At 41.2% G+C, this 14,058-nt stretch overlaps 1 protein-coding gene across 1 annotated transcript; it reads left to right on the forward strand.

The window, feature by feature from the left end:
* Positions 1 to 587: 587 nt before the first annotated feature.
* xirp2b (xin actin binding repeat containing 2b) lies at positions 588 to 13,837 on the forward strand (the record flags this gene model as incomplete). Its single annotated transcript, XM_079230850.1, has 7 exons — positions 588 to 713; positions 1,379 to 1,468; positions 1,741 to 1,798; positions 1,898 to 1,986; positions 2,832 to 12,306; positions 13,414 to 13,544; positions 13,701 to 13,837. 6 exons carry the CDS (start codon positions 588 to 590, stop codon positions 13,503 to 13,505), a joined length of 9,930 nt encoding a protein of 3,309 aa, XP_079086976.1. The 3' UTR covers positions 13,506 to 13,544; positions 13,701 to 13,837.
* Positions 13,838 to 14,058: the final 221 nt, after the last annotated feature.

Below are 14,058 nucleotides of genomic sequence, written 5' to 3' on the forward strand. Positions count from 1 at the left end.
GGAAGGGATGAGCTGAGGGGTATTTAGTACCATAAACCAATAGATGCCACTAAAACCTGCAAACTGTTCCTTTAATAACATAGAAGCATTGTATTGAAAAGTGTAATGGTTATTTGTGACATAGCTGCAGGCAGCGCAGGTTGAACCAGGGCAGGACTTCCTGAAAGAGATATAAACCAGAGGAACCGGATTCTCTCTGTGGGCTCAGAGGTCATCCCACTGACCAACTGTGAAGCCGTGTACCAGCCAGCTGTCTCCAAGCGAGTAGACACCACCTCCAGCGCTGCAGGGTACTGTAGTTTCTGCATGGACATGTTTCTACTACAGAATACAGAGGAAGGTTGCAGAAAACATAGGATATTGTTGGCTGTATGTTGAAAGAGCTCTCACAGTTCCTTATGTAGATCTGAATCTATTCCATCATATTATGAACGTTTGTGTATGTGAGAGAGTGATCCACACGAAGCATTAGCTGTACCACATTTGACGGCAGGCTTGCACTAAAGTATAGCCTTATTAAGCACCAGTTTGATTTCTGGGCATGTAGAAATGGAACCAGCTAATGATATTTCCTGCTTCATTAGGTCATGGAAGAGTCGGAGATTTGTTCCCTGCCCGGGGGACTTGCCAGTGTGAGGAAACAATTTGAGACCCAGGAAACTGCAACATCACACAATGTAACCCAGTTCCATTTTCATCACAGAACTGTGCAGGTACAGAAGCAGAACACATTATATCCATTCATGAGGCTGAGAGCATGAAAGAGATGGCTGTGATTGAATGATGGGAATGTTTCTTCTGACCTGAGCCTGTTTCCATCATTTACCTTTACATTTAGAATTGTGTGACTGCATGCAGACCTTTGCAAGGGAAATACAACATTTAGGCAGAATATTAACACTAAGACTCTTATTAAACCTTGCACCAATGCGGAGGTTTGTAGCAAAGTGTGTGGGTTTAAGTCACAGACATTACTTGACATTTCTAACAGCTTCCAGGAAAACCTTCAGGGTGCTTTTACAACACTTATATCGCAGCTCCATTCAGAGAGAAACTTCCCAAAGAAGTGGAAAAGAATGCCATTTTATATTTTACTATGGTGGTCTGAGTGAACAGCTTGACACATTCTTTGTCATCATACCTCCATCTGTGATTAGTCATTTCAAACTGCCCTCAGCAATCTGGTCCAGCATGTTCTCTCCATGGTATTCAGTTGTGTAATTTTAAGCTTTGGCTGGTGAAGTAAATTTGAGTGGAGTAAACTTATCTGTGGCGTCGGGCAATGTGGTGAAGTGAGACTGAGAGATGTAGCTCTGTGTTTGTGTAGCATGCACACATTGTTCAATGTGTTTGATAATCACTGTCTTCATCTTCACAGGAAATGTCCAACTCTGAGGTGACGATGTCAAGCAGCAGCAGGCAGGTCGTCCCAGGCAGCCAGCAGCAACATTTCAACCAAGAAGCGATGGTACTTCCCTTTTTCTGTCACTGTTCCTGCAGGCAGAAGGATACAGTTTTGCTAATGCTAAACACTTTGAGTGCCTTGTTAGGTAAAACTGGGAGTAATTGTAATCAATAAATCATATTTGTGTCATTAATGTTTTTGGGGAAGTCTCCGATAGCTTGAAAAAAAAACATCACATATACTGATGTAATGGAAAATGTGTAGTATTCATTAGTAAATGGGGAATTTCTGTATTTCACTTATCATCAGTCTTTTTTTAATTTTTAATTTTTTAGGTGTCTTACAGTGACAATGACTTTGCATCCAGTTTTGAAAACCATCAAATCGAAACAGGTAGGAAGTTGTTTGGCTATTTGTATTCTCTGTCACATACGCTGATTGCCTGACTAATTCATGGTCTGCCTTTATACTTGTTTCTGTGCTGACCTTTAGAAGAGGAGTTTCCCAGGTACACTACAAAAGAACTAAGGGAACACTTTGAGAAAACAATAGAAGAGGCTGCTCCACACAAACCAATTAAAGTAAGTATGTACTGTACATGTCACTTAAGTTAAGCAGTAAGTACTAAAATATGAAAAGACAGAATATTTAATTTAGGATAATAATTTGAGATTAAATGTAGTATATTAATTAAAGTTGCCATCCTTAAGATTAAGTCTGGGTTGATTTGACGACACTTGTGGTTACTGGTGGTAACAGCAAGTATGGTTAAATACTACAGCAAACACGTATTTAGCAACTCATATATCTGGTTGCAGTGAAGTGAAATAAACTCATTGTTTTAAATTAATGAAGAAATCAGTCAAAAATAGTTGGAATCACAATCTGATCTACAGTTCTGATGCAGTTTTAGGAGAGTGACCTAGAATGAGCCTGATAAACATTAGATACCATTAATAACAGTAAAGCTGGATAACATACATGCATCATTTCCTGTGAATCCCTCGTGTGTGTGAGGGCAATTTGAATCCAGCGCAGGAATGACTCCACAAGGACATTTCTATATAGAGAGGTAAAAACAGAAAGTAAATTCACCAAATTGCTACTGCTTAAAATATGCAAACCATGAATAGTATTCATGGTATTTGACTTCATAAGATTATTAAGGATTATATAACTCGTAGATTGATTAATTTGTGGCAAAAAAAATTTATAAAATAATTATAAGAAAATAATTATTCAATATAATTAATCTTGGATTAATGTTATGTGAGATTATGTATGTTTCATGATCAAATTTGTACAATGTATTAGTAAGTGTTGAAAAGGTAGCAATTAGCAAATGTATTATGGGTAGAATTGTTATGGGGTAATAAAATGGATTTATTGTTATTCACCCACTATATTATTTGTGTTCCTTAAAAAGATTGGACGTGATATCAATCGAGCTAAATGGTCCTCAAATGTGACACAAAACAACACTGTGACTAGTAAGGTGTATGAAGCATCTGCTAATGAGGCAGCAGAAGACACATTGGCTGAAGTATTGGATTATGAGGACTTTCCACCCCCACCACCTGAGGATTTGGACTATCTTCCACCCCCGCCTCCAGACTTACTAGAAATGCCACCAGAGGATGAAAATATTCTGGCGTGCCATTACTCACCTGAGCCTCCAGAACCGGCAAACCCCTCCAAATACCCACTCAACAAAGAAGCTTACTGCAAGCAGAGGAGTATGTATGAGCTGAAACGTCTTTACAAGCACATTCATCCTGAGGTTCGTAAGAATATAGAAAAGGAATACTACAATGATTACACCGAAACTGAGAACAACCAGTTAGAGAACCAGGAGTGCGTGTATGAGGAGGATGGTGGTAGTCCCGATGATATCAACGATGAAGAATACATGGAATGGGAGGAGATTCTCCCCGGGGAGGTGCAGGCAATGCGATGGATGTTTGAAAATAAGCCACTGGACTCCATTAAGGATGAAACTCCTGAACAGGATGATGACAACAACAAAATAACTGACCAAGAAATGATTCTTGGAAAAGATGTGAGACATACAGCTTGGATGTTTGAGACCAAGCCAATGGATGAGCTGAGTTCAGACAATATCAACTCAACAGAATATAAAAACAAATTTAACAAATTTGATAAAGGAGATGTCCGTGCTGCTGCTTGGTTGTTTGAAACCCAGACAATGGACACTCTAAATAAAATGCATAAGGTGGAGGATTTAACAAAAGAGATTGTGTTCACAGAGGATGATGGAAATGCTACTATTTATATGATTGACAACAAGTACATGGAAAGCCTTGGTCATACTGAGACCATTGACGAGAGCCACCTGTTGAGCCTGAGGTCAGTTTTAGAGGAAATCCATGGAGAAGTAAAAACTGTTACGAGTACATTTGACACTCAGTTTAAATGCATCATCATGGGACAATCAAGCCAAATGCTGGAGATTAAGTCTGTGCGTAAAATTGAAAGTGAATTGGAGAACTCCATTGCGTCACGTTGGCTTTTCGATACCCAACCCCTGGACATGACAAACACAGAATCAACATCTTTGAAACTTGTTTGTAGTCTTTCCATGGAGGACAGCAATAAGGGAGACTGGGGTAGATGGTTGTTTGAGATAAAGACATTAGATTCTCTCAATGAGTGGGAAAGCTCAAATAATGAAAAGAAAGAGGTTACTGGAGCTGATGTGCGTAAGCACTGCTTAGTGTTTGAAACCCAGCCAATGGATTATCTGAAGGATGACTCCAATGCAAGACCCCAGTCTATTGAAGAAATTATCGGGGGCAATGTTAGATCTGCGAGGCACTTTTTTGAAAGCAGCCCTCAAGCAGAGAGGAAAACTGACCCTGAGGTTGGAAAACTTCAAAAGGCAACAATAAATGAAGAAATGAAAGGAGATGTGAGACACCAAAAATGGCGCTTTGAGAGTCAATCACTAGAGCACATAAGGGAGGAGAAGAAAGAGGTTACTCGCACTGTAAATGTTGAGGACGACCTCACACAGGAGGATGGCACAAGCTGTAGGGCAGATGTTCGCAAGAACTGCTGGGCATTTGAGACCAAGCCAATGGATACTTTAAAAGATGATTCAAATACTCAGTTACCGACAAAAGAGGACATTATTGCAGGTAACGTGAGATCAGCCAGACAATATTTTGAAACAGTTCCAGCGGAGGAGTTGAAGGAGCTTGCGGAGGTTGGCAAATTGAAAAAAACAGTTGCACTTAATGAGGAGAAGGGTGATGTCAGACATCAGAAGTGGCGATTTGAAAGCCAACCTCTGGAGCAGATCAGACAGGAAAAAAAAGAAGTCATCCGAACGATTGACCTGGAAGAAATTGATAGAGTTGACGTCTCAAACTACACGCAAAGGTTTGAGAGCACAGATTTAAACTGGAGAGATGAATCTCAAAAGATTCTCATAGAAGGTGTAACATCCGGTTCTGTGAAAGCAAATACAAACCTGTTTGAGTCTACTTCGTTGTATGCCATGCAAGACAGCTCAGGACACTTCCATGAGGTGAAAACAGTGCGGCGGGAAGAGGTCGTGAAAGGAGATGTAACAACGTGCAAGTGGATGTTTGAAACGCGACCAATCGACCAGTTTGATGAAAGCATTGATAAATACCAAATTATCAAGGGCATATCCAAACAAGAAATAGAGTCTGGTGATGTTAAAACCGCAAAGTGGTTGTTTGAAACACAACCTCTTGATGGTATTAAGTACTTCAGTAATATTGAAGATGAAGAGGTTATGGAGACAAAAACAAATATTGACCACATGAAGGGTGATGTGAAAACCTGCAAGTGGCTATTTGAGACAAAACCAATGGACGCCCTGTATGAAAGAGCGGAGTTAAACGGTGAAAATGAATCTGAAGAAATGCAAAAAGGAGATGTCAAAACCTGCACATGGCTTTTTGAGTCACAAGCACTCGATACTATCCACAACGAGACACAGACTATTCTGAAAACATGCACTGTCAATCAAGAGGACATTCGAGGAAAGGATGTAAGGACAGCTTGTTTTCTGTTTGAGACAGAGAAACTGGAGAACCTTTCTGGGGAGGAGACGGGCTCTTTCAAGCGCGTCACTGAGATAGATATTGCGTCTGGAGACGTGTCTGGGATGAAGTATATTTTTGAAAACCAAACATCTGATATTATGACTTCTACATCTGAGGAAGTCATGCAAAAGCTTAAGACAGTTCAGACTGAGGACATACAAAGAGGAAACGTAGTGAACTGCAAATGGCTTTTTGAAAACCAATCAATAGATACAATACATAATAGCCAAGAGGAGTTCATGAGCAGCCGCACAGTGAATGATGTACAAGGAGGAGATGTAGATCAAGGGCGTTTCATTTTTGAGACCTACTCCTTAGATGAAATTCAGGAGACGGACAAAGAGCTAATGAAAATGCGAAAAATTGTCCGTGATGAAGATGAAAGGGGCAATGTGAGAAATTACACCATGATGTTTGAAAATCAGCCCCTTTACGCCATTCAGGACAAAGAGGGACTTTACCACGAGGTTACCACTGTCACAAGTGAAGAAGTAACACGAGGAGATGTGGTCGGAACCCGTTGGAAATTTGAAACCAAGCCCCTTGATGCTATCAAAGACAGTGATGAGATTTATATCATTAAATCTGTCACGCAACAAGATGTGCAAAAAGGAGATGTCACCTCTGCCAAGTGGAAATTTGAGACACAACCACTTGACAGGATTTCTGAAGAAGATAAGACTCTCATAAAAACAGTGAATGATATTCAGGGAGGCAATGTTAGAATAAACAAAAATCGTTTCGAGTCTGACACACTATCGCAGGAATCTGTTAGAACGGTTAATGTGAGTGAAATACAAAAAGGTGATGTCAGGTCTGCGAAATGGAGATTTGAAACCCAGTCCATTGACAAAATAAGAAGCATGAGCTCTGAAAATCTGATTGAAACGGTTAAAAAACAAGAGGTTGAAAAGGGAGATGTTAAACATTCAGTCTGGCTCTTTGAGAAAAACCCCCTTGATCACATTAAAGAGGTAGATGAGAGCGAAAGTTCAACCATCACATCACTAGAGGCGATTTCCAAAGCGGATGTAAAGACAACAAGGTGGTTATTTGAAACAACCCCATTCGATGACTTTAACGAGACGAAAATGGAGAAGACTGAAATCCTGGGGAAGAGTGTCAAAGGAACTCTCGAGGAACTTTATAGTCAGAAAATGGTGAAGTCGAAGGGAATACTCATTGAAGCTGATGAAATAGGCGATGTTAGGATGGCAAAATACCAGCTAATGAATAAGCAGGCTCCGGAAATTCAAAGAGAGGATGTCATCAGGGGAGATCTGCAGAGTATTATGATGAACCTGCTGAACAGACAGGAAAGACTGGAGCAGCAGATAGTCATAGATTCAGAAGAGAAGGGTAATATCAGTTCTACGGTGCATCAACTATACAACCAAGAGAGTGATAGCAGTATTGAAAAAGAGGAAATATTACGAGGTGACATTCGGGAAGCTATAAACAACCTTTTTGATGAGAGCAGTTCAGCAAAACATGGAATACTTATCCAGGAGGACGAAAAAGGAGATGTGCAGATGACATTATATTCTCTCCTCAATAAACAAGAGAATGTTGATGTTGAAAAAGTGGACATTGTAGGAGGAGATATAAAGAGTGCTCTGCAAAGACTGTCCATCTCAGACAAGAAAGATCAGGCATTGAAGATAAGGATAGATGAGACTGAAAAAGGAAATGTCAACTTTTATTCCACATGCATCGAATCTGGGGCTCTTGACTATCTTAAACAGCTCCACGTAGGACCTGATGAGACTGAGCCTGACAGAGCAGAAAAAGAGAAGATCCTTGGAGGTGACATCAAGGGCACTAAACTCATCCTCGGCCGTAATCAAACGCAAATTGATCGTACAGTGGAGGATGTTATACCTGGTGATGTTCAAAACACGGTAAAGGTTTTCATGTCAGAGCCAACCCTCTCATTGGAAAGACTCCAAACGGAGGAGATCATCAAAGGCAATTTGAAAGCTGCTTTAAATTTATTGTCTGAATCAGCAAATCAAACGGTTATTGTAGAGAAAGAGGAGGTGGTGAAAGGCAACATACCAAAAGCCCTGCAGTGCCTGGAGAAGGCTCAAAAGCGATACAAAGAGGTGGAGAAGCCAGATATCATACGGGGAAATATCAAAGGGGCTCTAAAATCTCTTGAAAAATCATCAACATCTCGAGTTGAAGCTGTTGTTGAGGATTTGGTTTCTGGAGATTTGAGGGCCACACTCAAATCTCTGGAGCTGGCAAAGCAAGCAGTGAAGGAAGTTGAAAAAGAAGAAATTGTGAGGGGCGATATTCGCACAGCAATGCAAAGTCTGCACGATGCCTCCAGTGAGAGGAAGACGTATCAAAAGGAAATAGATGTTCAGGGGAACGTCAGAGGAACAATTCAGCTCTTAATGGAGTCTCCGCCTTCACCGAGGATGGAAAGGAGCCCAAGCCTCGAACGTGACGTAAAGGGTGATGTGAAGATGTCAATTAAGTCATTGTATCAGACGCAGGAGCAATCTCAGCTGGAGAAAGAAGAAGTGATAAAGGGTAACGTTAAAGGCACTATTAAGTCGCTGTTGGAAACAGCACAGCGTGAAGCTCCCAAAGTCAGACTTGGATCATACAGAAGAGCTCGAGTCAAGCAGAGCCCTCCGGTTAAAAACATAACTGCTGATGCAGAGAGGAACATACAAACGATAAAAACTGCTAATTCAGTTGAGACATCAAAAGAAACGCACTCCATCTCTAATGACACTGATATTGTTAGAACAATGACAAGTTCCGTGGAGCAATCTGCTCAGCAATCAACAACTGTGGTGGAGCATAAAACGATTGTCCAAAATCACGGCATCAAAACATTAAAGACAGAATTTCGTAATTTAAAGTCAAAGGGAAAGGGAATGAAAAAATTAGATAAAACCAAAGTAAAAACTGATGATTATATCCTCAAACCACATGAGCTAGAGTCTGATCTTCCTCTCCCACCTCCACCCGTGACTGATGCTGACCTTCCACCTCCTCCTCCCAGTGTTGATTCTGACATTGATCGCCTTCCTACTCCACCACCACCACTAACCAGTGAGCAGGACTATCTCCCACCTCCTCCCTCTCAACAGGAACTGGAGAGCATGCCAACACAGGAAATTCATCCCTCACCAGCAAAAGCAAAAAAGATGACGGTCAAAAAAGTGAAAGCTCCAGTTTTACACCCGGTCCCAAAGCTGGAGCCTAAAGCGGAATTCAGTAAAACACAGCAAGTGGACCTTACATCTGAGAAAGTGGTAGAAATGAGACAAAACCAATCAAAAACAACAACACATACATCAAAAACAGTTTCATGTGAAATCTCTCCAATGCCTGAGTCACCGAAAGCACTAAAGAAAGTTTACATCTCTCCTGTGAAATTCACCCCTCCACCCTCTCCTCCACCATCCATGAAAGGGAAAATGACTAAATTCAACACACCATTAATAAAAGCAGAAGGAAAGTACCGGAAGCTGGTGGAGGAAAACACCCCCCCAACCACTCCAACTCCCACTTACATACATGACTCAGTTACCGCTGCTCTTGAAATGCTGTCCACCATCGATACTGAGTCAAATAACAATGCATCAAAAATCACACAGGAGACAGCTGAAATGAAGGCATTAAGTGTTCATTCAGACTCCCCATTATGTGATTTATCCAAGCATGTCGTAGTCTCAAATTCCGCCCACAGCAATGTCAGCGCGAGCCATGAGAAAATCTGCACTGATTCAACAGTTATATCTTCTTCTTCTGCCAAACAGCAAATTGTCTCTAATGAGACAAATACGGTTGTCTCCATTCAAAAGACCTCATCAGTATCTGCTGTTAAACAACAGATGCATACGACTACACAAAACACTATTTCTGTTTCCTCCAATCAGTCTGCTATGTCTGTCATAGCTGACAATGTCCAGACCTCAATGACAGATGTCTCAAAAACTGAAAACATGTTGGCTGAAAGAAAGAAGGATTCTAAAAATCACAAAACAAAGAGCTCCAACAAGCCTTGTGATAAAAACGAAGATGAAATGCAATCTGATAAAAGCCATACAGAGAAGGATGAAAGCAAATCACAATCTGAGAAAAAAGACAACAATGTAAAAGAGTCCAGATCACCACAGCGGGATAACAAGAAAAAAAAAGATCATTCTCCAACCAAGAGCCAAGAGAAAGTTTTGGATCAGCCAATGCAAACAGAAAAGGTATCTGCCAATACAAATGGAAAAGCAGGCAAACCAAATCAAAAGGTGAAAAAGAACCATAAGCAAGAAAAGCAAGTAGAGACAAATACATCCAGTGAGAGCGAGAAACAAAGTGTTTCACAAGATGGCAAGGTGAATGTGAAGGAAGCTGCTGAGATGAAAGTGATCAGTGAACCTAAAGAAGTAAAGACAGAGTTAAAACAGGGGATTAAGAAAGTTCCTTCCTCACCTGCTGCTGCTGCCTCCACGTCTGCTGTTACTGACAGCCAACAGGAAACTCCAACTCCCGCAAAAAAGAAAAAGAAGTCAAAAAAGTCTAAAGGGGTTGCACAGCCAGGTCAAGGTAAGGAGATTTCCACAGAATCCAAGACAGACATCAAAGATACCAATACAGCGCCATCGGAAAAATCAAATAAAACTCATGAAACGATTGCAATTTCCCAAATCCAAAAAGGTATAAATGAAGAGCAGATTCAAGTCGACAGAGAAGTCATTACCACAGAAAGCAAGGGCGATCAGAATTTCCAGCAACAAAAAGTAGTTCAAAAGCAAGTGAAGGGATCTCAAAAAAGGAAAAAAGTGACAGCTATTCAGCAGAGCGAAGGGGATCCACCAGAAGAAAGTCGGGATGTCCCAATTACAGTGACAGGCAAGTCAGAGCAAAATGAATGGGTAAAGCCCACAGCGGGGAGAACAGAAGAATCTCAGAGGCGAGAGGGCCAAATGTTAATCTCTCAAATCACAGAGACACAAAGAGTTTCAGAGAAGACTGATTCTAAATCTGTGAAGGCTCTACTTAATACAGTTCCAGATTGGCTGACGAGTCCCGAAAGAAAGTGCAAATGGGAAAAATCTGTGGAGGAAAGTGATGCTCAAGAAAGGGAAGAAATTATTTCACGTGTGACGAAACTAGCAGAGGCTAAATTAATGCATCTAGAAGATAATGAAACAATCGAGAAGCATGAATGTGAGCTAATATCTGAGAAATCTGTTTCTGGTGGGGCAACGCCAAGAATATCCAAGATCAGTATTGGTTCTGCCAAAATTGAGAACCAAACTAAGAAGAAGACATCCCATGAAAGACGGAAAGAAGAAGTGAGTCAGTGCAAGTCTGTCGACCTCCGGGCTCCCTCGCCGTTACTGAGGATGCGTTCCCCCTCGCCGACGTTTATCACCATTGAATCGACGCGAAGAACTGACTCACCCTACAGAGTTACGCCATCACCTACCCTGCTGCATAGGCCACACACACCTCCCACCCCCCCGCCTCGCAGGTGTGACACCCCAACATCACGGCTCACTAGAATCACGCCCTCTCCGACTTTTGACAGAGCAGAAAATTTGGCTCGACTCAAAGACACAACAGCCAAACTCTCGCGTGGCGTCACCCCTCCACCGCTACTTCCCCAACACATTTCAGAGAGGAGATCTGAGATTGTGGAATCACCTGCTTCTTTCCATCGGCAAATCAAAATCGAGTCCCAACTCGTGGAGGCTTCAGAGACTATTGCAACAGAAAAGTCGAAAAAGAGTTTATCTAGAGAGGCGCAGTGGGCTGATGTAAATTCTGCACATGTAGAAGAAGATCAAGCTAATATTTCAGACGGTTTGAATGCAAGTGGGATACAAAGTAAGCCCCACATGCCATTTTGTCAAAATGACCCAGATCTTATTGATGCTTCAGATATTCCAGAGCCATCATGTGTATCTGTGAAAGAAAAGAGAGTATTTTTTGAAGAAGCTCAAAAGGCTGAAATTCATAAGACCTATGTGCGAAAGGAGCCCATCGCTATCCCTGAACGATTGGGCCTAGACATGGAGGACTTAGAGGCAGAAAATAAGAACAAAGAGGATGATGAGCTTCCCAGGGCGGACCTGCATGGTCTTGTGAACAAATTTGAATCACCAGAAGAGAAATTCTTCGTTAAAAAAGAGCTTATCCCACTCACAGAGTGGTTTTACAATGACACTGAAAGCACATATTTTGACAAAGAGAAAACAAACATCCTGGAACAGGAAATGCCAGCTTTTGACATCCAGGCTATTAAAAATGTTTTTGAACTGGGTGAGCAAAGTTCCTCATTCAGTGAGGAGAAAAGGGATCAGGAGGAGACTGTGTCAAGCCTGAGTGAAACAACAGCAGACACTTCAAGGCGGGAAAGTCCTCAAGAGACAGCGAAAGGCTCATGGCAGAGCAGCCCCCTCCCTCTTCAGAAAACTGAGGTAGAAATTGTGCCAGCAGAACCATCAGCCTTTTCTGAAACCAAATCAATCACAGAACATTTCTCAGATGTTGATAAGTTTGGTCACAAGGTCACCGGAAGAAGGACAGCTGTCTCTGAGCACTCTGAGAGTGTGTCAACCCAACAGGTTCCTTTTTCCTACGCTGATGCAGTTAAAAAAAAAGCTGCATCAGCAAAGCAAACGGAAACCTACGATGACGACGCTACTGATACGTTGCTGAGTAATTTCCAGAAAACATGGACAGAGAGTGAATCCGTTTTTAAGAGTCTTGGCTACACTATTTCTGAGGAGACAACGTCACAAGTTATGTCACATCAGACGAAGATTGTCTCATCTGGTAAATACCTACAGCATGAAGCAACATAAACTAATGGCATGGAGTATTGGATGGGATTTATTGGAATTAATTCAGTTTGTGGTGTGTCACAAAAGCAGTATGCATTGTAGGAATTGTGAAGGCTTTCTATAGAACAAGAAGTCGAAGAAGCTACAGCCATGTGTTCGCATGCTTATACTAATTGGGACTAACCACAAAGTCCAGCTGAGGCTCCTGGGGATGTAATGACAAACGCTAGAGGAAAAGTAAAGGGTTCACTGAAAATATTATGATTCATCCTCTGGGGATAAGGACTGTATGTCCCAAATGTCAAGGTAGTTCTATCAATAGCAGTCCATCCGAACGCAGTTTCAATAACATTTGTTTGAAAGTGCATCTTTGACAAAAGGTACACCAGTTTTCTGAAGCTTTTAAATACGTCTAATGGTCCTCATCAGTAAATGGAGTTGTTTAAGGATGCTCTCTGCCTCTGACATCCGACAGCAAAAACAAACCTTGTGCAGAGACAATCTTCCTCCCTTTATGACCACCTATCATGTGATGGCAACTCAACAAACACTGATAGGTCATTCAACTGAAAGCTCTGAAAAAAATACAAGCACACGTTGTGTGCAGTGCATATAATAAGGATGATGTCAATTTAAAAATAATGGGTCACAATAAGCACTGCAGCATTTCCAAGAGGCTGTCCATTAGCCTGCGGTGTAACGTTACAGTACACGCTGGCTGAGGGCTTGCACTGAACCTGATGCCAGCTTCTATGTTGTGCTCACTAACAATGCCTAAGTGCAGTTGAGAGATGCATGGAAATCTCTGCAAGTAAGTAGACAAGTGAATACAATAAAATCCTGAATGATACACTGAACCATTCACTCTCATGACCATTATGAATGCTTTATTTAAACAAATTAATGAACCGTATGTGGTACGTTTTTTAATACATATGCCATATTTTATTGCTTTGTACTTACAAGATTAACCATAATAGAAACATTTAAGAAAAGCCATAGTTGTTGCATTGTGAGCTAAATAAAAAATTATCTTCACATGGAATTAAGGGGGGTGGGAGAAAAATCAAATAATTTACATTTTATCTCTTTCAAACAGGTTCGAGTTCCACAGTCGGAGCTCTGCACAGTATGTCGGAGGAGAGCTTATCCGATGGATGCTCTGATAGTGGACAAAAAAAAGTACCATAAATCCTGTTTCTGCTGTGAGCACTGTGGAAATAAATTAAGGTAAATATTGCATTCATTTAAATCAGTGGTCACCATGGGCACAATTAAACATTGCACTTATAATTAAGAAACGTCTTGGTGTTTTAATGGCACTATAATGTATTATTATTATTCATTATTTATTCTTAAAGGAAAAACAAATCTTTTCTCTTGCAGTTTAGGAAATTACGTCTCTCTCCTTGGACACTTCTACTGTCGACATCATTACAAGCAACTCCTCAAATCCAAAGGGAACTATGATAATGGACTTGGGAAGAATCCTCCCGCAGGAAGTGGTGGACCTATCCCCTCAGAGGCGAAACTTGACTGGAGATTTTCCATTAGCAGCCTAAGTCCAGTAGAAAAAACACACAGCGGTGAAAACAATCTGACAAAAATGTTCAATGAAAGCAAAGCACATAGCAACAAAATATCTGTAGTTTGGCCCCCTCAGGCCGATGCCCTGAGGAAAGCCTTTAAGATAGAAGATGACATTCAGCTAACTAAACCACACTGGCCCCCTTCTGACAACACT

Source organism: Taurulus bubalis (genome assembly GCF_910589615.1).
Source record: "Taurulus bubalis genome assembly, chromosome: 15".
Lineage (NCBI taxonomy): Eukaryota > Metazoa > Chordata > Actinopteri > Perciformes > Cottidae > Taurulus > Taurulus bubalis.